Source organism: Mytilus trossulus, chromosome 11 (assembly GCF_036588685.1).
Source record: "Mytilus trossulus isolate FHL-02 chromosome 11, PNRI_Mtr1.1.1.hap1, whole genome shotgun sequence".
In the NCBI taxonomy this organism is placed as follows: domain Eukaryota; kingdom Metazoa; phylum Mollusca; class Bivalvia; order Mytilida; family Mytilidae; genus Mytilus; species Mytilus trossulus.
This window is the reverse complement of record NC_086383.1, coordinates 2,889,802-2,915,132: the sequence shown is the minus strand read 5'-3', so window position 1 is coordinate 2,915,132 and position 25,331 is coordinate 2,889,802. Positions and strand designations below refer to the sequence as shown.

Genomic DNA, 25,331 nt, shown 5'->3' with positions numbered 1-25,331 from the left:
AAAATTGTTAAAATGTAAACTTTTAGTTATTTATTGGGCAGTAGAATGCTTCTGCTACATAAATATGGGCTGTTTTTGACAATACAATGCACTTATATCCGGTACTAGCACCATTAAGTTATGCTAAATTACTGAAATCTTCATAATTCTAGCATTTTAGGTAAATTTTAGACGGTTTTCGATTGAAACGAAAGTGGCCGCATTCGTGTTTATCCATAATATTGAAATGTAAGTTGTATTTGATGATAACACATTACATATATAAAGGTTGAGGATGAACACGGATGCGGCCACTTTCGTTTTTACCAAAAACCCTCTGAAAAGTGTCATTTTTCGGCATATTTTGTAGATTTTCCATATTTGAGCTTGAATCTGTTCGTTTTTAATGATTAAATCAGTTAAAGTCTTTCACATAAACTAAATATTTCAAATAAAACAGACACTTAAGTGATTGAAAAGTGGTCAAAATCTTTTGTCAGATGAACCTAAAATTTGAGGCCAAAATTGATCCTTACCGGACCTACTCCAATATAGGTCAAAGTACGGTCTTCAACATGGAGCCTTGGCTCACACCGAAAAGCAAGCTATAAGGGCCCCCAAATAACTAGTGTAAAACCATTCGAACGGGTAAACCAAGGGTCTAATCTATATTAAAAATGAGAAACGAGAAACACTTATGAACCACATCAACAAACAACAACTACTGAACATCAGATTCCTGACTTAGGACAGGTGCAAACAATTGCAGCGGGTTAAAAGTTTTAATGGTACCAAACCTTCAGCCTTATCTGAAATAATAGTGCAACATCACAACATAGACATGATAGAAAGACACACTATAAAATATCAATTGAAATGGCTTAACTCAATCAAAAGACATATTAACACCAGTGAACATACACTGAACAAATAAAAATAATCTATGATACAATGTAAATACTAAATAAATAAACTAAGGGAAGAATAATTAAAGTAACATGTTATACCGCTGTGAAATGTTAAACAATTTGCCTCAACCAAATGTTATGAAACGTATATACAATGCTTATCACCACAAAAATCGGATCAAGTACAAATTTTGGTAGCCCACTTTTACAGTTCTTGAGTTGTGTCCCTTTTTAACAGTATATACAAGCGGGGGCATCATATGTGTGCCATGGACACATTCCACAATTATTTTTTAGTTATTTACCACAATGACACAATGTTTGGCCAGTGAATAGCAGCCCAAAATACACTTTATAATATAATTTATGATCCTGTGGTACAACTGTATACTGTACACACAATTTAATGCTCATATTTACAGCATTGCCTAGCAATCTTGATTTACAAGCAAGGCTCGTTTATATGAATTAAACATGATTATTATATAGACATGCATGATAATGAATGATGTTTTGAAGAATAAAAAAAATATCCAAAATTGAACTATTCATTTCTAGGCTGTAGGTCGATTAGGAGGTCAAACAATGTATCAAGAGTGTCAAGGGTTAAAGGTGAAAATCTTGGACCAGTCTAATCAGGAAATTATGTTGGAAATCAAACAATCACTGGAAGAGTTGAAAGAACTGAAACTAGCAATATACAACTTGAATATGGAACATTCAAAAGTTATGGACATTTTGAAAGATCCAATACCATTGAACATCAAAGGTACAGTACACTTATTGATACAGATAAAAGTAGACTATCAATTACAAATTCTTCATTTTCTCATATATTTTGCAATGTTTTAGTCCTACGTCACGTATATTGATCGAAACAAATATCAACATTCCCTACAAAAATGTCTCGCCTGTGAAGAAAGTCGCTGTATGATAGACTTGGGTATGAAAAACCTGTGGTATCTACGGCAAACACTATTTGTATAAAGCTTTATATTTCAGAAGGAAGAAGACCTGGCTGCTTCATACCTCATTTTCATGGTTGCATGACTGCTTGAGAAAAAAAATTACAGTTTCCTTTTTAAGGGACATACTCACTTATAATGAGTCTCGGGATAACTATATTTGGTATATTGGTTTTTGCAACGTATACATGTCCGTCAGGTAGGGTCCCTTGACCTCGACCTTATTCTATGGATCAAGGTCAAGGACAATGTACATATGACAGACAAAATCTTTGTAACATAAGGTATCTGCACACAAGGTGTCAAGGTTAAAATTACATGGTAAAGTCCATATCTTAGATAATATAAGCGATAGGTCAAAAGTTTTTGGTATATGAAATGATTGCAATTTCATGATTCATTGGGTAAAGTTTAGTTTATAAGGTTTGATCTGTTTTTCAGGTACTATATACTCAATACGACCACTATATTTGGTGTATGGAATGATTGTGTGCATGGTCCATTGGGTAATGTTTAGTTTGTATGGTTTGATCTGTTTTTTCAGATACTGTATAATCAATACGACCACTATATTTGGTGTATGAAATGATTGCTTTCATGGTCCATTGGGTAATGTTTAGTTTATAAGGTTTGATCTGTTTTTTCAGATACTATATAATCAATACGACCACTATATTTGGTGTATGAAATGATTGCTTTCATGGTCCATTGGGTAATGTTTAGTTTATAAGGTTTGATCTGTTTTTTCAGATACTGTATAATCAATACGACCACTATATTTGGTGTATGGAATGATTGCTTTCATGGTCCATTGGGTAATGTTTAATTTGTATGGTTTGATCTGTTTTTTCAGATACTGTATAATCAATACGACCACTATATTTGGTGTATGAAATGATTGCTTTCATGGTCCATTGGGTAATGTTTAGTTTATAAGGTTTGATCTGTTTTTTCAGATACTGTATAATCAATACGACCACTATATTTGGTGTATGGAATGATTGCTTTCATGATCCATTGGGTAATGTTTAGTTTCTGTGGTTTGATCTGTTTTTCAGATACTATATAATCAATACGACCACTATATTTGGTGTATGGAATGATTGCTTTCATGATCCATTGGGTAATGTTTAGTTTTTGTGGTTTGATCTGTTTTTCAGATACTATATAATCAATACGACCACTATATTGGGTGTATGGAATGATTGCTTTCATGATCCATTGGGTAATGTTTAGTTTATAAGGTTTGATCTGTTTTTCAGATACTATATAATCAATACGACCACTATATTGGGTGTATGGAATGATTGCTTTCATGATCCATTGGGTAATGTTTAGTTTTTGTGGTTTGATCTGTTTTTTCAGATACTATATAATCAATACGACCACTATATTGGGTGTATGGAATGATTGCTTTCATGATCCATTGGGTAATGTTTAGTTTATAAGGTTTGATCTGTTTTTCAGATACTATATAATCAATACGACCACTATATTGGGTGTATGGAATGATTGCTTTCATGATCCATTGGGTAATGTTTAGTTTTTGTGGTTTGATCTGTTTTTTCAGATACTATATAATCAATACGACCACTATATGTGGTGTATGGAATGACTGTCAGTTGTATACATGTCTGTATGACAGGTTTTATCTAACCTTGACCTCATTTCCATGGTTCATTAGACAATTTTGTGTGGTTTGGTTTATTTCTCAGATATAATAAGCAATATGTCAGTTATATTTAGTGAATGGAACAATCTTGAGGTATGGTATGGTTCATAAGACCTGATCTCATTTTCATGGTTCTTTGGTCAATTATTAGTTTTCGTAATTATGTCAACTTATAAGATACTAAAAGCAAAGGGTCAACTGTTTTTGGGGTCTTGAATGATTTAAGATGTACATGTCTGTCTGGCAGCTAGAGTTCATATGACCTTGACATAATTTTCTTGGTTCATTAGTCAATTTTAAAATTGTGTGGTTTGATCTGTTTCTCTGGTACTTTTAGCAATGGGACCACTAAATTTAGTGTATAGAATGATTGTAAGGTATGCATGTCTGTCTGGCATGGGTCATATGACCGTGACCTCATTTTCATAGTACATTGTTAATGGTAAGATGATGAGATACTTGTAGTAAACCCTTCATATTCCTTACTTTCAACATGAGTTCAATGATAACATAAAACAGGCGAGACATTTCAGTGTGTGCACTCTTGTTTCTATTATTAAGAGCAATAATATCATTCTATTTGGTACATACAATCCTTTGTAGGTATACATGTCCATGAGACAGGGCTTATCTCACCTTGACCTCATTTATTAAGTTTCATGTATCAATGTTAAGTTTTCATGGTTAGGTTTGTGTATGGAATCATTTAAAGATGTTTCTCTGGCAGGATTCATCTGAACTTGACCTCATTTACATACATTCTTGATAATGTCATGTGAATGTGATACTTGTAGTAAAATCTTTATTTTAAAGACTGTCAGCAGAATTTCAATTATGATTAGTTTAGCAGGCAAGACAGTTCATCCTTTAAACTCTTATCTAATTTAGGTCAGATTGTTTTATTCTTGTATTTTTTCGTAACAGAATCTAGGCTAACCTATGACGGACATGTAACCTTGGCATACACATGTAAAATTGTGTGCATAGTCAGATCTCAGTAAGGTCATTATCATTTATTCACCTCAAATTGATGTACTCAAATATGTATAGTAAGTAAATAAAAAAGTCTTTGCTGTGATATTCACTGGGGTAAAGCTGATGACTGTAACTGCATTCACGATCATCCCAAGATGTCGGACGAAAAATTAGGTCAGTATTTCCATTGTCTGTTAAGGTGTTTCTACATAATTTTTTTTACAAATCATACATTGTAATGATGTAAATTTATAAAAGATTCACACGGAAGTCACAAATCTCTACCGAGGATCGTGTATAGAACGGGAAATTGGATTTGAAATATTCGCTAAGACGACCGTTAATCATCTTTAAAATATTTTCATGATGACCGTTACATATAAGGATGACCGTGATTGGTAAAATGATGACTGTAATTTCGAAAGGATGACTGTAATTTATAAAGGATGACCGTACCTTTCATAGTATATTAACCGTCATTTCTAAGAAATCCGTATTTGTATTAACTTTTTTGTATCATATCATTAATCGTGTTGGTGTAAGACGTATTTGTAAGACAGCATTAGTTTAAACAATATTTATTCAGATATTTCATCATGATACGATATTATACAAAGATCTACAAAGGAAATAATTAGTCCGGCCGATTGGTGCAAATATAGAGCAGAATTGCTCACTTGATGAGGAAAGCATGAAACTTTGCATAGTAGTTCTTGGTTATATACCCTTTGAATTCAGCTATGGACCCACTCTGGAAAACCAATATGGCTGCCATTTCAAGATGGCGGAAAAACGGTATAAATATCAAGATTGTACTAAAGGTATTCTATATAATTTCGGAAGATAAAGTAATGATTCCTTAAAAATGGAATTCATGTTCTTGAATTTGTAATCAATTAATTTAAAAAATAAATTAAAAAAAAATGGTTATTTCTATAACACATACATTTGCAAATATGGCTGCATATACAAAAACAAATAATGAAATTCTAAATGTTAATCAATATGTTACATGTTATTGTAAATGTTCTTTAAAAGCTTTCAGTTTTGATAGTTGGAATAAAATAGGTTGAAACGAGTCGATTGAACGTTAATATATGTCGGTTAAATGTGGTGGAATAGTAGGTAACTCGTCTGAACTTTGAGGCAGTGCCGAGGGCACCTTGTCTCGTGTCTCATCAATGCCACGTCTTACGTCACTTATCGCGTTTTCATCTGCCGTCCGCACTACATCGTCAAATTATTCTATGTAATCAATAGGTGTACCTTTAATCAGGCAGATGAGACGATTGCCATCATTCAAACGGGTTATGGGGCAATTATTTCCTTTTCCAACTACGTGCGGAACCAATTCGCAACTGTTCAGCTAGCATGGTCCTAAAATGCACTCCTGGTCAGCACTTTTATTAGTTTTAATGGTAACAGTCATTTGTTAGTTTGGCGGAACTGTGATGGTTCGTTTTATGCAAACTTGCTGAGTTAAAATTTCGTTTCCACTGCTAACAAATGCCGCATTTATCACTTTATTGTTGATGGTAATTGTGGGAGTACTCAGGTTTATCACTGCGCTCAGTGTGTCCAAATTATCTTAGAATAACATCGTCTGTTAATGGATAAACACCCCATTGTATGTTTACTCTAATACTGTCGAGAGTCATTCTTTAGAATATTCACAATAACAAGTTGTTAACCTGAAAGCGTTACGTTAACAAAATTTCCATTTGCTGCCGGAATTTATTTCGCATTTACTAATGTTATCATTGCAGCAGTGTCCACAATTATGTTCACATTCTGGTCATGTATAGTTCCTCGTACTGTTATGCTATTTTAAATGGTTCGTCTAATGACAATATCGGACGAGGCCGTGGACCTCTGTTCGATTATGTAATGAGGTGATGTTTCATGGCCAATAGACTTTGGAATCGTGCGTTAGCCTTCTGGCCCGACCCTTTGCTGTTTAAAGACTCCATTGTTGGGGTTGCACTTTGATTTACTACTATCCTGGTTAAGGTGACCGTTGTCTGAAATAACCGGGATTTCTGGAGTTGTTCGTGGTGATGCTAACCGTTGTCTTTAGGGACTATATGATCTATAGCGATTATATTGCTCAGGAGATCTTCCACGTGTATATTGATCAGGTGATCTTCCATTGAACTGATGATCTTCTATTTAACTGGTGATCTTCGATGGTTATGGTGATTATTTGAAAGCATAACATTATCTAGTTTTGTGACAATTTATGTGAGGTTATGCACCTCATTATCCAAAGCACTGTTCATATTTCCTTTATCGGTCGGTGATACTGCGCCATCAGCAAAGTAGATTTGTCGATGGTCACAATTGGCACTTTTTTATCCATATATCGCCATCTGGTTTGCTGGTTTTTAATTGTTTGAAAGCCTTGTTGAATGTTTCTGGGGTTCTCTCTATTACATGCCTTGAGGAATCTTTGTCTTTACATCCTCGGAAGAATGCTTCGGTTCCAATCTGGTTTGATCGTCTTTCTTGCTGAAGCGCTGCTTCAAATGAATGCTTTTTTATAAGGCCTTGGAATCATCATTTGTGTTTATCTTGCGAGCGTACTGAAAGCCAACATCGGCCTGGTAATCTGGGGCCTACACACATTTTTCCTGTTTTCCCATTTCATCAACCGGCAGTTCGTTCAAATTGGTAAATGTGTCCAATTCAAGGATCCTCTTCAATTGAGTTTTAGCATTTTTCGGAGTAGTGGGCTTCGGCTCCGGTCCCTTGCAAAAAGATTTTCTTGTCATCGAGTATATTCTCTCTCCAGTGAGGAGTCTGAACAAGAGCTGTTGCCACCCTATTTTGGTTTCCTCTGCCCCTTTCTTGGATCGGTCAGTGGAGTCAGCTTGCTGTTATGGGAAGTCTGTTAGAGCTCAAGGAGCTGACGAGGTTGTCATGATTGGAGTGATAAATGTGAGATTTGCCGTTGACTTGACGGGGATGATACCGTAAGTAGGCACTGCAATCCGCATTGGAGAAACTTGATAGAATCCACTTGATAGAAGCCAATTGTTTCTGTAATGGTGTGCTGCTCTGAACCAAATAGCATCGACTCATAGTAGATGGTAAGTGTGCGTAAGAAGACATATAAGCTTTTTGTTGGTATCCTTGATTAGTACTAGAGGTTTATAGTATGTTCTAAAATGGAGATTGTTGTTGAACAATTTGAAGTGTCTCATGCAGGTCCAAGGGCCCTGTCATAGAACTTTAGACTTAAGGTGAAGACACCTTCTACATGGTTGGCGCAGTTGATGGTTCATGCGAACTACAATTCGGGAAAGACCCAAAGTATAGATTTTGTTGTGTACTTTTGGTAAACTTACGTTGTACTTGCTAAGGTCTAATTTTGGCTTAGATGATGTGTCCATTGCAGGAATTTTAACTTCTTTATTTCTGATTTTTTAGCATTAGATTTTCTATGTGCAAAAAATTATTGGTACAATTGTTTAATAGTCATTTCTTTGCTGTCCTTTGTTAACGCGTTTTCAGCTGTGGGTTTCTCCATATCCCCAAGTGATTCAGTTTCTGCCATTTCAATGTTCTTTTCCTTGTTGTCATCAATTCCTACCATTTCACTGATATGCGTTTAAATGATTTTCAATTCACAGTATAATATCTCAAATTGCAAAATATTGCGATCCAAGAAATAAGATAGGCACTGAATATTATCTTAAGGCAGATAAATCCCAAATCACAGCTTTTATGTGTGACCCAAGACAACGAATATTGCAGCTTTTAATCAAAGCTACTACTGCATCTTTTTATGAAAGCTACTACTTTGTTTATGAAATGGCAAGCAAGGCAAAATCAAAAAGGACAGAACTGGGACAGATACTAAACACTAAACATCAATAAAATGCTACTATTCAGGTAAATTCTCAATAATGAATATTTGCTTATTTTTCAAGGCGGCCATTTTGAAAATTGCCGCCATTTTGTATTTCAAAGATAGATCAAAACAAAATCTTGCTTAGTACACCAAGTCATTCAAATAAGTTGGCTTTTGTGCTTCCAGCATCAAATCCTCTGTGGTTTGTGCAATACTGGAAAATATTTTAGAACGTACGACAGCCATCTTGAAATAAGCCGCCATATTGAATTTTTAAGGGTGGGTCCATAGCTAATATTGCATAGTACACAAAAATGTACCATCATGCAAATATTGGTGCTTTCCTCATTATTTGAGCATTTTTTTCACCGATCGGCCGGACTAAATATTCAGGATTCAGAAACAAGCAATTTGCTGTTACAAATCTGTCTCCTTTACAAAAATAATACACTTATTGAACAATACATAAATATAAATACTGGCATGCTCTGTAATAAATATATGAATATGAAAATGGTGAGAGAAGAATTTGAAGAAAACATTTAATGAGAAAAAAAAACAAAAAAAACAAACTTGAATTGTTGTAATGTATACAGTGTGAAATGCAATGATGAAGCATTCATTTCAAGGGTTAAAACGTTTACTTTTAATAATATATTTCTGCACCAAACTAAATAAAAGACTAGTTTTCTCATCTGAGAGTACCGTTGATCCAAAAAGCAAAGTTTTTGTGTTAACTTGGACAGGAAGAACTGAAATAGAATACAATAGTTATTGTCTTAAATTAGTATATATAGGACAAGATAACAAAAAGTGAGAATTTGTTTCTACATCACCACAACAACAGTTTGGAGAGTGTACTAAGTTACGAAGGAAAAGGTGATGTCCTATATAATAATAGGCTGGGATCTTACTATTTTTGGGTACTAATTTGGTTTTTGAATAATGATAAAGATTAACATTTTCTTATGTTTAAGTTAAGAGTGTTCCATAGTTTTGTTGTTGCAGGGATGAAATATTCAGAATATAAACGGGTCCGTGTGTTGACTTGTGAAATATTATTTCTCTGTCGTGTATTATGATCATGCCTACTGCCTACTAAATCAGGCAATAAGTCTCTTAAATACTCTGGAGTTTTATTATTCAAAATTTTTTGATGAGTTAGTCTGTGATTGCGTCGTCTTTCAGATAATTTTTCCCATCGAGTTTCAACATATAAATAGTTTATACTGGTTAGTTTAGTACCCCCCTTGATGATACGCGCTGCGTCAAGCTGAATACTTTCAAGTTTAACAATCAAATTCTGATTTTGAGAGTCCCAAACGGCATAGGCATATTCAAGAATTGGGCGAACAAATGATATGTAAATTTTTTCAAGTCAAAATCTATCAAGAACATTTTTCATTTTTCTCATTATGTTTATTCTTTTGTAAGATTTAGAAACTATATATTCAATATGGTCGTTCCAGGATCCGTTGTTAGAAAAAAAGACACCTATATGTTTGTGTTTACTTACTGTTTGTTGCTCTTGGGTGTTCATTTTAATGGAGGATGAAAGGGTCTATTTATTTATTTTGAAATTATCATACTTTTAGTTTTTTGGGCATTAAAATTAACAAGCCATTTTGTTTACCAATTATTAATCTTATCTGGATCGTCATTTAAAATTTTAGCTGGTTCTGTTGGATTGTCAACCATAATATATAATGAAGAGTCATCTGCGAAAAGATTTATTTGAGCTTGAATATGTTCTACAACATCATTTATAAATACAATGTATCAAAAAAGGAGAGGGCCTAGAATAGACCCTTGTGGGACGCCTGCATTTACAGGTAACCATTCGGAACTTGAACCGTTAATAACCACCCGCTGGACTCTATTTGTAAGATAATTTTCAAACCACCTTAGAAAAGAACCCGGTATGCCCGCTTGTTGAAGTTTAAATAGCAGTCCCTTATGCCAGACTCGATCAAACGCTTTACTTATATCACAGAATACTACCCTTATTTCTTTACCGCTATCTAAAACCTTCCCAAAATCATTCGAAATGTTGATTAATTGATTAACTGCTGAATCCCCCCGTGTAAAGCCCAACTGATTTTTCATTAAAATATTATTGCGCATAAAGTGATTGTTAACATGTTTATATACACATCGTTCCATACACATTGATATTACACTCAGCAAGGAAATAGGTCTATAGTTTTTAACGTCATTCGGTTTACTATTTTTATAAATTGGGGTAACATTTGCTCTTTTCCAGTGATCTGGAAAAGTAGACGTTCTTAACGATAAGTTTAATAATTTACATAGTGGATACTTTAAAACAGAAGATGATTCTTTTAACAAGTTGGGACTTATGAGGTCTGGGCCAGAAGCTTTTGTGGGATTAACAATTTTCAATATATCTTCAACTTCAGTAACAGTAAGTTCTATATAACTAATGTCATCACTAATATTATGAAGTTCCTCAGGTAACACAGCACTTGAATCATCAATATATGACTGGGAAGAAAAAAAATCGATTAAATTCATTTGCCTTTTCGATTTCATCAAATATTAAGTTGTTATTAAGTTAACCATTTATGGGGGTACACTTGCGTCGTTTGTTTTTAATCCGGATATTTATTTAACCGTTTTCCAACAGTTAGTAGTGGACGGGTTACTGTTCATGATTTTTTTAATTAAATAGTTGTTATAATCATCCTTCGATTTTCTTATTAAACTTGTAACTTCATTTCGTATTTTATTTAAATTTTGACCACTCTGACGGGTTATTATATTTTTTAGTCTTTCTGTGGATTCTATTTTTTTCCTTATCTTTTTTTTTAACATCATTTGTTAGCCATGGATGTTCATTTTTGCGAACAGTTATTATTTTATTTGGAATATATTTTTCAGCAGCTTCTATGATAGTTTTTGTTATTTCGGTTGTAAATTGTTCAACGTTATTCAAGTTGATTACGGAATCCCATTTTTTTTTAGATGAAATGTTACGATATCTGTCATAGTCTCCTCGATCATATAGCCAAATTTTCCGCTTAAAAGTTTTTGACGACATTTTGGAAAGTTCAAAAGACTAATTATAGGACAGTGAAAACGTATTTGGTCCCGACTCCACAGTAATTTATTATGTCAGCATCATTTGTTTTAAAAAGATCAAACAATGATGACGACGATTCAGTAAAATGAGTAGGTTCATCTATCATTTGAGTAAGACTAAATTGGCTTAACAAAGCTGTAATTTTTGAGGACAACATTATCCTAAAGGTAGACAAAAAAAAGACGTGCTTCAAATACATGGTTCGTCATATGTATCATCCAACTACAAACCAAATAGTTTTTAAAAGAACTAACCGAGCCCCTATTGCGACAAACTCAACAAAATACAATGCATACAAATATGGATATTTCTTTCAATTGACGGTCATCCTTTAAAATTTAGTCATTCCTTATATATTACGGTCATCCCTCACAATTTACGAACATCTTTTAACCAATTACGGTCACCATTGTTATGAATCGCTAATCCTGTTACGGTCATCTCGATTACGATTTACGATCATCCTCGCGAATTTTTCAAATCCAAATTCCCGTTTTATACACTTTCCACGGTAGAGATTTGTGACTTCCGTGTGAATCTTTTATATATTTACATCGTATCAAAGTAAGCTTTGTAAAGAAAATGATGTAGAAACACCTTAACATACAATAAAAAACTGACCTAATTTTTCATTCGACGTCTTGGGATGACCGTGAATGCAGTTACGGTCATCAGCTTTACCCCAGTGGATATTGGATACGTTTCAGTTTTTAAAAAGTTTGGGCTTATTCAAAGAGCAGAGCATCATTCAATAAATTTGTAAAACCTATCATGCCTATGGAGTTATTAAATGTATGCAAAGTACTAAATTTTAAAAAAAATTATTCATTGTTATTGTGTGAAAAAAAGGATTTATTACCAACAGAAGCTACATCACAAGGGGCTTTTTAGGGTCAATTACTGAAAAATAAATATCACTTTGGACCTCGAACATTTCACTACACATGTGCAAATGTCTCAGCTTCGAAACAAGCCATCATACATATATATGCAAGTTTGCCATATGGGCAGAGGAATTGAGTTAAAATCTTACCATTATCGCCTACCTGAAATGAAATGTGCATATTGAACAAGTAGGCCAATAAGACAGCTTTGTACTCATCAAAACTTTTTTTACACTTTGTATGAAGGTGTATAACTGTATCATTATATGACGCTGTTGTGTTTTGACCTTTATGTGACATTGACCTTTAACCTGATGGTCAAATTAGCTGAATTTTGGGATTATTTTTTTTATTTGGCTTTTCATATTTAGTATAAGGGTTCACCAATGAGTCCACACCATGATGAATGACATGACTATTCAACTCAAGATCAAATACGTAAGCATGTTCAGAGGAACCCAAAATCATGTATTTTAATGATTTATTTTACAATTTGTTATATTTTTCATAGTACTGATCCTTGGTTAAACTAGGCAATATGGGCCGAGAACACAGTTATGTCGTAGTGCATTTCTTTAAGACAATAAATTCAAATTAAAAAAATCGCACCTGCTCTTTCTCAAAACGATTTTTTACAGTATAGTGTACTACCAGTGAAACAAATAATATCAAAATTTTAGAAACTTCTACCAGCTCTAACTCAAAATATTGACAATTCTGTGTCAAGGGGGTGTAACATTCAGTTTGACAGCTTCAGACGTGATAAATTTTGACCTTTTAGAACTGGGTCAATTCACTACTTAACATAAAGATTCAGCACCAAAATTTTTTTGACATGTAATTACATCTCCCTACTTAATATTTCATGCATTTAATATCAAGAAATAAATTGGGAAAGTGTATCAAATAAAACATGCAAGTTATACACTGTTTACACTAGGGACTATTTTCGTAGACAACGAAAACCAAAGGACGATAACTGTGTCCTTGGACCATATGTTAGTGTCTTACTAATAAGTATATTTTCTGAGGGGTTATTTTCAGTTTCGATTGTATCAAGACAAGTAGATGTGATATGATGGCCAATGAGACAAATATCGACAAAAGGACAGGCAGGTATACAATCACTGGTCAGCATCCAGCCTTCAACAATGAGTACAACAGATATTGTATAGCAGATCAAGTTTGAATTTTGGAGGCGTCACTTCAACCGTTCTAGAGTTATGCCCTTCACAAATGGAAAAATTGCAAACTTTTTCGTTTCTGTTCACTAACTATAATTTGCCTCAACCAAATGTTATGAAATTTATACACAATGCTTATTACTACAAAATGCAGATCACGTTTGAATTTTGTAGTGTCACTTAAACCGTTCTAGAGTTGTGCCAATTTAGTTTCCGTTCTCAAACTTAAGTTTGCCTCAACCAAATGTTATGATATTTATACACAATAGATATAGGAAGATGTGGAGTGAGTGCCAAAAAGACAACTCTCCATCCAAAAAAACAGTTTTAAAAAAAGTAAACAATTATAGGTCAAAGTACGGCCTTCAACACGAAGCCTTTGCTCAAACCGAACGACAAGCTATAAAGGGCCCCAAAATTACTTGTGTAAAACCATTCAAACGGGAAAACCAACGGTCTAATCTATATAAAAAAACGAGAAACGAGAAACACGTATAAATTACGTAAACAAACGACAACTACTACACAATGCTATTACCACAAAGTACAGATCAAGTTTGGTTTTTGGTGGTGTCACTTTTAATGTTCTAAGGTTATGCCACTTACAAAAGGAAAAATTGCTGAATTTTTCGTTTCAGTCTCTAACTTAGTTTGCCTCAACAAAATGTTACGAAACTTATACACAATACTTATTACTACAAAACTCAGATCAATAACAAATTTGGGTAGCATCACTTTTACCGTTCTTCAGTTATGTCCCTTTATAACTTTATATGATATGCAAGCGGGGGCATCATCTGTGTCCCATGGACACATTCCCCATTTATTTTATTTCTAATTAGCTACACTTAATATATTTTTCAGAGCTGTTAAAAAAACAAATAGAAGACTGGGAAAAGAAAGATAAGATGTTCGTGTCTACAAGAGCCAGTGATTATGTCATGGAACAGTTACAGGACAACAGTTGTTTGACATTAACCGCCCCATCAGGAGTTGGAAAATCATTTATTGCAAGACACACAGCACTTCTTTTAAAGAAGGAAGGGTACAATATAATACCAGTGTACTCACCAACAGACATTAGAGATTATTATCAGCCTGATAAACAGACCGTCTTCATTGTAGATGATATTTGTGGAAATTTCACTGCCAACCAACAACAGATTGATAACTGGAAACAACTGTTACCTGTGATTAAAACAATAATGGCAGACAAATGTTGTAAGATTATTGTATCTTGTAGATTACAAGTCTATAAAGATGAAAAATTTAACTTATTATCACCTTTTAAATCCTGTGAATGTAATTTAATATCAGATAAGTTATGTCTTACATCTGTAGAGAAAACAAATATAGCAAAAACCTATATTAGTACAAGTATGACAGATATTGATGATTTATCTTTTAAATGTGATTTTTTCCCACTCTTATGTTCCTTATATCATGAAAAAGAAGATGTAGATGTCAAAGAATTTTTCAAAAATCCTTTTGATGTCTATAAACGTGAGCTAGACAGGTTAAGCGAGCATGGTGATGAAGGGAACTATAAAATATGTAGTCTGGCTTTATGTGTTCTCTTTAATAATCAGCTAAGTGAGAAATGGTTCCAAGGTAAAGTTACAAATGAACAACGAAATATTATAGAAGACACATGTGAGGCTTGTAAATTGAATAGAGGTACATCGAAAGCAAAACTTAAAGAGGCTTTTGATACTCTAGATGGTACATTTATCTATAAACAGAATGGTATTTATAGAACTGTACATGATAAACTTTTTGACTTCCTTGCTCATTACTTTGGTCAGAAAATGATAGAATGTTTAATAGACCATGGTGATAGTGATTTAGTACATGCACGTTTTATTTGTCAGAAATCATCAGATGACAAGAATAGTAACATAGACTTCATTATAGAAATACCAGATGATTATATAGTAACATATTTAGAAAGGTTTATAAAGGACTGGTCAACAGGAAAGGTGACAGATGTATTCACTAACAATAATATGACAGTATCATCATTCAGACACCAGTTATTACAGTACTTACAACAACTAGATAGACCACAACAAGTAATATTAGCCATTACCAAGGATACAGTGGTACCAAAGGAGAATTGTGGATCAGGTAATACTCCACTGATATTGAACTGTTATGGTGGTTATACAGATATGGTACAGTGGATGTTACATAATAATTTGGATGTGGATCAGTGTAGAGATGATGGGGTTACTGGACTGTACATGGCAAGTCAGGAAGGACATACTGAAATAGTAAAGTTACTGTTAGAGAAGGATCCTAATGTAGATCTATGTAACAAGTATGGCTGGAGTCCTCTGTGCATGGCAAGTACTAAAGGACATACTGATATAGTAAAGTTACTGTTAGAGAAGGATCCCAATGTTGATCTATGTAACAAGGATGGCTGTAGTCCTCAGTGCATGGCAAGTACTCAAGGACATACTAATATAGTAAAGTTACTGTTAGAGAAGGATCCCAATGTTGATCTATGTAACGAGGATGGCTGTAGTCCTCTGTGCATGGCAAGTAATAATGGACATACTGATATAGTAAAGTTACTGTTAGAGAAGGATCCCAATGTTGATCTATGTAACAAGGATGGCTGTAGTCCTCTGTGCATGGCAAGTACTAAAGGACATACTGATATAGTAAAGTTACTGTTAGAGAAGAATCCTAATGTTGATATATGTAACAAGGATGGCTATAGTCCTCTGTACAGGGCAAGTACTAAAGGACATACTGATATAGTAAAGTTACTGTTAGAGAAGGATCCCAATGTTGATCTATGTAACAAGCATGGCTGTAGTCCTCTGTACGTGGCAAGTCAGCAAGGACATACTGATATAGTAAAGTTACTGTTAGAGAAGGATCCCAATGTTGATATATGTAACAAGGATGGCTGTAGTCCTCTGTACATGGCAAGTCTGGCAAGACATACTGAGATAGTAAAGTTACTGTTAGAGAAGGATCCCAATGTTGATCTATGTAACAAGGAGGGCTGTAGTCCTCTGTATACAGCAAGTAATAATGGACAAACTGATATAGTAAAGTTACTGTTAGAGAAGAATCCTAATGTTGATATATGTGACAAGAATGGCTGGAGTCCTCTGTACATGGCAAGTCTGGCAAGACATACTGAGATAGTAAAGTTACTGTTAGAGAAGAATCCTAATGTTGATATATGTGACAAGAATGGCTGGAGTCCTCTGTACATGGCAAGTCTGGCAAGACATACTGAGATAGTAAAGTTACTGTTAGAGAAGAATCCTAATGTTGATCTATGTAACAAGGATGGCAATAGTCCTCTGTACATGGCCAGTTGGGAAGGAAATACTGATATAGTAAAGTTACTGTTAGAGAAGAATCCTAATGTTAATCTATGTAACAATGATGGCTGGAGTCCTCTGTTATGTGCAAGTCTGAAAGGACATACTGAGATAGTAAAGTTACTGTTAGAGAAGGATGCCGATGTTGATCTATGTAACAAGGAGGGCTGTAGTCCTCTGTTATGTGCAAGTCATAATGGACATACTGATATTGTAAAGTTACTGTTAGAGAAGGATCCTAATGTTGATATATGTAACAAGGATGGCTGTTACGGTAGTCTTCTTTACATGGCAAGTCAAAATGGACATACTGATAAAGTAAAGTTACTGTTAGAGATGGATCCTAATGTTGATCTATGTAACAAGTATGGCTGGAGTCCTCTGTGCATGGCAAGTACTAAAGGACATACTGATATAGTAAAGTTACTGTTAGAGAAGGATCCCAATGTTGATCTATGTAACAAGCATGGCTGTAGTCCTCTGTACGTGGCAAGTCTGGAAGGACATACTGAGATAGTAAAGTTACTGTTAGAGAAGCATCCTAATGTTGATCTATGTAACAAGGATGGCTGTAGTCCTCTGTATTTGGCAAGTACTAAAGGACATACTGATATAGTAAAGTTACTGTTAGAGAAGAATCCTAATGTTGATCTATGTACCAAGACAGGTTTCACACCACTTATCCAGTCATGTATCAGTAACCACACCAGTATAGCACAGCTGTTAATTAAACATAAACCAAACATTAATGCCCAGACCTATGATGGTGGCAGTGCTTTAAATTTCAGTGCACAGAATGGAAATGTAGAAATAATGCAGTTACTGTTAGAGAACAATGCTGACTGTAACATATGTGGCCATAGTAAACAAAAAATAACAGATACATTAAATAATGATTCATCCCGAACACTAGATGAATATAAACAAGGATTATATGATGACTTTCTAAAGAATGCATTATCAAATGTTAGAGATTATATCAGTAAGAAGTCAGCAGATTATGTCTTTGGGGTGAATGCTGGTTCTTCTCCATTACATATAGCCTGTTTTATGGGTCGAATAGATTTAGTCCGTTGTCTTCTTCACCACAATGCTGACATCAACATGACAAAAGAAGATGGAACTACACCATTATTTTATGCATGTGAAGTAGGACATGAGGACATTCTACGTTTATTGTTAGATAAAGGAGCAGATACACAGATGTGTAGACTTGATGGGAAATCCCCTTTAGACATTGCAACAGATAATGAACATTCATCTATAGTAACAATGTTAACAAAGCACACAAAGAAGGAGGACAAACTTTCTTCTTAACTCTTGTTCTTTAGTCAGTGGTTTTTCATGACATGTAAAAAAATATGCAAGGGATGTTGAAATGTTTTCTTTTAAACTCTTGTTCTTATGTCAGTGGTTCTCTATGACATTTGAAAAAAAACCATGCAGGTGGTTTTGAAATATCTTCTTAAACTTTTGTTCTTTAGTTTAATGACATGTAAACATACAGCTTTTTTTTTTTTATTTTCTTGTTGATTGGTGTTTGTTTATTATGTTTTATATATACTTCTATTATTTCCATTAAATTGTCTCTAACTTTACTAAACACATGCAGCTTTGCTTACCATTACACGGAATATTAATAATTTCTTGATTTTATCACCTGGAACAGAAGACCATATACATGCTATATAATTTAGATGTACTAAAACTATCCTAGTCATGCCAATAAGCACACCCTACTACACTTGGTTAACATTGTAATTCTATCATTACTTAGTAGTTGTTTTCTAAAGACATATTTCTTTATACTTGATGAGTCCTGTCAGTTTTTGTCTTATTTGATGCTCATATTAAAAGATTCTCATTTTTACAGATTGTATGACATTTTTACACTGTTGACTACCATTGATGTTTATTTCTATATTGGTTCATGTTTTCATTTGTATATGTATTTCTCTACCGTTTCGATCCCTAACATCACTGAAGAGACATATATTGTCGAAATCTAGATCTGGTGTACTAAAGAAATATTGACACCGAATGTTTGTGGCACAACATCGTAGCCACAAGTTAACATTTTTTTTTTCTTTCTGTGACGTATTAAATTTATATTCAGATCCATTTTGTTACATCTTGTGATCAATTGTATTTGGCAATCGTCAATGGCAGTCAGCAGGGTTAAAGAACATCAGTTGTTCGACCTGTTAGTCAAATGCGTTTTGTTTAAATATACTTTTTCACTTTTTTGGTCTTTTGGAAAATGTTGTTTGTGCTGTTTTTAGACCCTTCTACAACGAAATTTGTTTGACATGCACACGTATAAAAATTGCGGTTTTTATCCAACGCAATCATAGGTTTGAACGTAGTTTTCAATTTAGACTCGTTTGTATTTCTCTATATATATCTTTGTCCCTTGTATAAGTGTGACATATACTTGTTTCGTCAATTTTGACGGTGTTTACCATTTTGGAGTTATGTTGATGTAGATGAATAATTATGGCAATCTACCAATTGATAAATTACAACACAATAATGAAAAAATGTTGAAGTCTATTCTGTTCTTGGGGTCAAAAGACAGTCATCAAAAATAGCTAGACGACTTGAATATAACAGAAGTCTAATATTGATTTTCTCATTATGTTTAATGTATAATTAGTATATGAGACTACTTAAAATACATAGAGATATAATAGTATATAGTGTGTTTACTGCAGATCAAGAATAATCTCAAGAAAACTCAAAATGCTGGTTTTCTACCCTAAATAAAATAAAAAATAAAAAAAGTACTTTAAGAATGGTCTAATAAGATATCATAATCAACAATCTGACTCACACCTGCAAAAAATAAAGTCTAGAGATGTGGACAATAAATTGATGCTTTTCAGTAATATTTTTGTTCTAAATTTTGTTACCTTCTATCTTGAAACTACCAAAACTATAAAAAGTAAAAAAAAACCAAATACGTCAGTGCTAATTGTTTAAATATAGAGCGGGGTAGATATAACAAACCCAAAATTCCAAGAAAAGAACTCTGCATTGAAGCAGAGACAGAAGAATATTAATATATAATTACATTAGATGTATGTTTCATTATAATACTTTATTTTGATTGGCTAACTACACATCACGTGCTATTCCGTAGGTAATTGCATCACTCAATAACACTTTTCATTCATGAAAGCACGTGGTCCCACAATAAAGTGCACCGGTGAATAAAATACAAAATTTATAAAATTCGTGTTTTCATGATCATAGCTAAAAAATGTAATTATAAGTATTGAATGCTTCTTTTTGTAACTTTATAGGGTTGTAAAAGCGTTGACTGTGTGCACATTTTTAGTATGAAGCGCTTCCACGCTTCATACAAAATGTACTTCCGTCAACGCTTTTACACCCCAATAAATTTACAAAAAGAAGCATTCAATTCTTAAATAAAGATAAAGATAAGGCAAACTTTTTTCCAATCTTATGGTGTGAAAGATTCGCATAATAATTATTTTTTAGTTTCTTAACTTTTTAATCCACAAAATATTATATAAAGAAACAACTGTTAAAATTATGTGTTTAATTGTATTATTTTATACTACATGTAAAACCTTGAAATGTTGTTTTGTTTATTATCATATGATTTGTAATAGAATACACTAATTAATAAAGAACCTGAATCTGTGATAGTAAATTATCATTTAAAAGTTAATTTTCAATCTCACAGCTTTTACTGTTTTAAGGTTTGTGTGAGCAACACAGGTTGCGGTTTATAGTTAAAATCCTTGTAAAGTTATAACAATACCAATCTACAAATATAAATTTGGAGATGCAGTATGACAAAATGTGCTATAAACATGATGGAGAAGTGTATGCAACTTATAACTGAGTTGCCAAAAAGTCAACTCGGCTTAATTATATTTATATTATGAAAGATTTCTGGCAGTCAGCTTTCCAGTTTCCTAGAAAAAAAAATCGAACCATAATGAACATTTTACCAAACTTGGTTTAATAAAGTCCCATTGGAAAACCCCTACTGATTTTAGGATTATTAGATCAATGTTACAGTCCCTATGAATATACTGAAGTATAGGAAAGTTTTGTTCCAAATGTTATCTTTTTGAGTCATAAGTAGTATTTTACCAACTTTTGGTGGATAAATTGCCTTCGAGTGAATAAGGCCCCCATTCATTTTTAGGTTACTAATACAAAAATAAGCAGATGTGGTAAAATTGTTGATCAGACAACTTTCTCACAGATACAAAAATTGGATGTAAGCAGCTAAAGGTCACCATAATGCCTTCAACAATGAGCAAAACCTTTAGCTATAGTAAGCTGTAGAAGGCATGGACATTACTTAATGTGAAACATTTCAAACAAGAAAACCAACGATATGATTTATGAACAAATTCATAGTCTCAGAAGAAATTAAAGGACAGAATTGTGGCAATGGATTTTTTCCCCCAGATACTATCTTTTAAATCAAATGTCCTATTGTCATTACAAACAGCTTGAAAATGCCCTCTCATCATGTATGGTTTTTTGGTGAGAAGGTAGGGGAGGGTTGAGATCTCACAAAACATGATTAACCCTGCCAAATGTTTGCGCCTGTCCCAAGTCGGGAGCCTCTGGCCTTTGTTAGTCTTGTATGTTTTTTAATTTGAGCTCATTTATATGTTTTGGAGTTTAGTTTGAACTAGTACACAATTTTATTTAAAGTCCAGCTGAGGATCACATCCGGGTGCAGGATTTTTTCGCTGCGTTGAAGACCCATTGGTGGTCTTCGGCTGTTATCTGCTCTTTGGTCGGGTTGTTGTCTCTTTGACAAATTCCCCATTTCCATTCTCAATTTTAAAGGTTAAGGTTAAAAAAATTGAATAGACTGAATGAAAATTTGGGAACGGTTTAGTTTCAAGATGATATCTTCTGAGTCATTATCTGTGGTGGACAATGTTACTTAGAGTGATTTCTTACTCGATTTGGCTCTAATTTTTCTGGGTCCTTTTTGTCGGACCTGTTGTAACGGAGGCGGAAAAGCGATCCTACTTTAAGTCGTCAGCGTCATCAGTCTTTTTAAAAAGAGGATGATGATTTATAATGAGACAACTATCCAACAGAGAACAAATGACGTAGATGTTAGCAACAATAGGTCACTGTACAGCTTCAATAATGAGTAAAATCAATACTGTATTGTAAGTTATAATGTGACAACTATCCACCAGTGAACAAATGACGTAGATGTTAGCAACAATAGGTCACTGTACAGCTTCAACAATGAGTAAAACCCATACTGTATAGTAAATTATAATGAGACAACTATTCACCGGAGAACACAAAACGTAGATGTAAGCAACAATAGATAACCGTACTGCTTCAACAATGAGTAAAACCCATACTGTATAGTAAGTTTTAATGAGACAACTATCCATCAGAGAACCGAAATGACGTACATGTAAGCAACAATAGGTCACCGTACAGCTTCAACAATGAGTAAATCCCATACTGTATAGTAAGTTATAATGAGACAACAATCAACCTGAGAATAAATGACGTCGATGTACGCAACAACAGGTCCCTGTACAGCTTCAACAATGAGTAAAACCCATACTGTATAGTAAATTATAATTAGAAAACTCCATCAGAGAACAAATGAGGTAGATGTTAGCAACAATAGGTCACTGTACTGCTTCATCAATGAGTAAAACGCATACTGTATAGTAAGTTATAATGAGAAAACTATCCACCAGAGAAAAAATGACGTAGATGTAAGCTACAATAGGTCCCTGTACAGCTTCAACAATGAGTAAAACCCATACTGTATAGTAAATTATAATTAGAAAACTCCACCTGAGAACAAATGAGGTAGATGTTAGCAACAATAGGTCACTGTACTGCTTCAACATTGAGTAAAACGCATACTGTATAGTAAGTTATAATGAGAAAACTATCCACCAGAGAAAAAATGACGTAGATGTAAGCTACAATAGGTCCCTGTACAGCTTCAACAATGAGTAAAACCCATACTGTATAGTAAATTATAATTAGAAAACTTCACCAGAGAACAAATGAGGTAGATGTTAGCAACAATAGGTCACTGTACTGCTTCAACAATGAGTAAAACGCATACTGTATAGTAAGTTATAATGAGAAAACTATCCACCAGAGAAAAAATGACGTAGATGTAAGCTACAATAGGTCCCTGTACAGCTTCAACAATGAGTAAAACCCATACTGTATAGTAAATTATAATTAGAAAACTCCACCAGAGAACAAATGAGGTAGATGTTAGCAACAATAGGTCACTGTACTGCTTCAACAATGAGTAAAACGCATACTGTATAGTAAGTTATAATGAGAAAACTATCCACCAGAGAAAAAATGACGTAGATGTAAGCTACAATAGGTCACCGTACAGCTTCAACAACGAGTGAAACCCATACTGTATAGTAAGTTATAATGAGACAACTATCCACCAGAGAACAAATGATGTATATGTAAGCTACAATAGGTCCCTGTACAGCTTCAACAATGAGTAAAACCCATACTGTATAGTAAATTATAATTAGAAAACTCCACCAGAGAACAAATGAGGTAGATGTTAGCAACAATAGGTCACTGTACTGCTTCAACAATGAGTAAAACGCATACTGTATAGTAAGTTATAATGAGAAAACTATCCACCAGAGAAAAAATGACGTAGATGTAAGCTACAATAGGTCCCTGTACAGCTTCAACAATGAGTAAAACCCATACTGTATAGTAAATTATAATTAGAAAACTCCACCAGAGAACAAATGAGGTAGATGTTAGCAACAATAGGTCACTGTACTGCTTCAACAATGAGTAAAACGTATACTGTATAGTAAGTTATAATGAGAAAACTATCCACCAGAGAAAAAATGACGTAGATGTAAGCTACAATAGGTCCCTGTACAGCTTCAACAATGAGTAAAACCCATACTGTATAGTAAATTATAATTAGAAAACTCCACCAGAGAACAAATGAGGTAGATGTTAGCAACAATAGGTCACTGTACTGCTTCAACAATGAGTAAAACGCATACTGTATAGTAAGTTATAATGAGAAAACTATCCACCAGAGAAAAAATGACGTAGATGTAAGCTACAATAGGTCACCGTACAGCTTCAACAATGAGTGAAACCCATACTGTATAGTAAATTATAATTAGAAAACTCCACCAGAGAACAAATGACGTATATGTAAGCTACAATAGGTCACCGTACAGCTTCAATAATGAGTTATAATGAGACAACTATCCACTAGAGAACAAATGAGGTAGATGTTATCAACAATAGGTCACCGTACAGCTTCAACAATGAGTAAAACCCATACTGTATAGTAAGTTATAATGAGACAACTATCCACCAGAGAACAAATGACGTAGATGTTATCAACAATAGGTCACCGTACAGCTTCAACAATGAGTAAAACATAACCCGTACAGTTACTTAAATGGCCCCGAGATGACAAAATGTTAAAATTCCAACGACAAAACTAACGACGTGATTTATGAAAAAAATTATGAACGAAAATCAAACTTGATAGACAGCAAACAACTACCATTGAATCCCATTATCCTGACTCTGGTCATGCACATACAGTATGTGGTGGATTTATAAATGTTTGGGTGATATCAACCCTAAACTGGGATAGTGGTGTAACAGCACAAAATAACAAATAAATAGCTGCACCGTGATTGCACGATTCGCCCTTCGCCCTGTTAGCTCGTCTTTATGCTTTTACTGAATGTATATCAATAACTATAAATACTTTGACGACTGTAATAGTTAAAAGTTTAAAATCGAAAGTCTTGACTATGACTTAAAAGTTGTCTGGGTTAAAATATCCGTTTTTCTCCAGAAATAACCCCAACTGAATAATCATAAAAATGGATGACAAATGCGACCTATAGGACACAGAGGCATGATGATTATTTTTTTGCGGAAGGAAGAGAAGCGACAAACATTTTTTTTTGAAATTGAAAAGTAGCTTATGTCTATAGATATAAACACTTCCCTAAAGTTTCATGAATATTGGTGAAAGCGTTTTTGAGTTATTGTTCGAAGTGTTGACCACGGACGGACGGATAACGGAATACAATAATACGTCCCAAAAAAAAACCTGAATTAATCGACAAAATTAAAGCAACAACAAAATAAAAAAAACCAATATAAAAAGAACGCAAATAACATATCTGAGATTACCCGTAGTTACTGAATGCTATTTTCCCGCGTCATTTTACAAAACTAAGACAGATGCTTCTTTATGATCAATAGACAGTAGCCAGTGCAACTTTTAATTTCTTGTTCATTCTTTCATATTTTACATTAAAGTTTGAATTTTCAAATATATTTGTCTAGAGTACACGTGTATCACTGTTGAGACATTAATTTCGAATTTCTGATATGCTGCATATAATTTTTACCATTAATGTGACGACAGTAGGTTCAGAGT

General features: G+C 33.8%; 1 protein-coding gene across 4 annotated transcripts in view; it reads left to right on the top strand.

The window, feature by feature from the left end:
• Positions 1-20,486, top strand: part of LOC134690645 (ankyrin-3-like) — a 30,241-nt gene extending 9,755 nt beyond the window's left edge. For 3 of the 4 annotated variants that reach the window (XM_063550632.1, XM_063550633.1, XM_063550634.1), the window contains exons 4-5: positions 1,446-1,656; positions 14,388-20,485. In XM_063550632.1, the coding sequence (XP_063406702.1) occupies positions 1,446-1,656; positions 14,388-18,187 (4,011 nt within the window). In that variant the 3' untranslated portion in view covers positions 18,188-20,485. Of the gene's footprint in view, positions 1-1,445; positions 1,657-14,387 lie in introns of all 4 variants that reach the window. The other variant, XM_063550631.1, reaches the window with a different exon arrangement.
• The last annotated feature ends 4,845 nt before the right edge of the window (positions 20,487-25,331 follow it).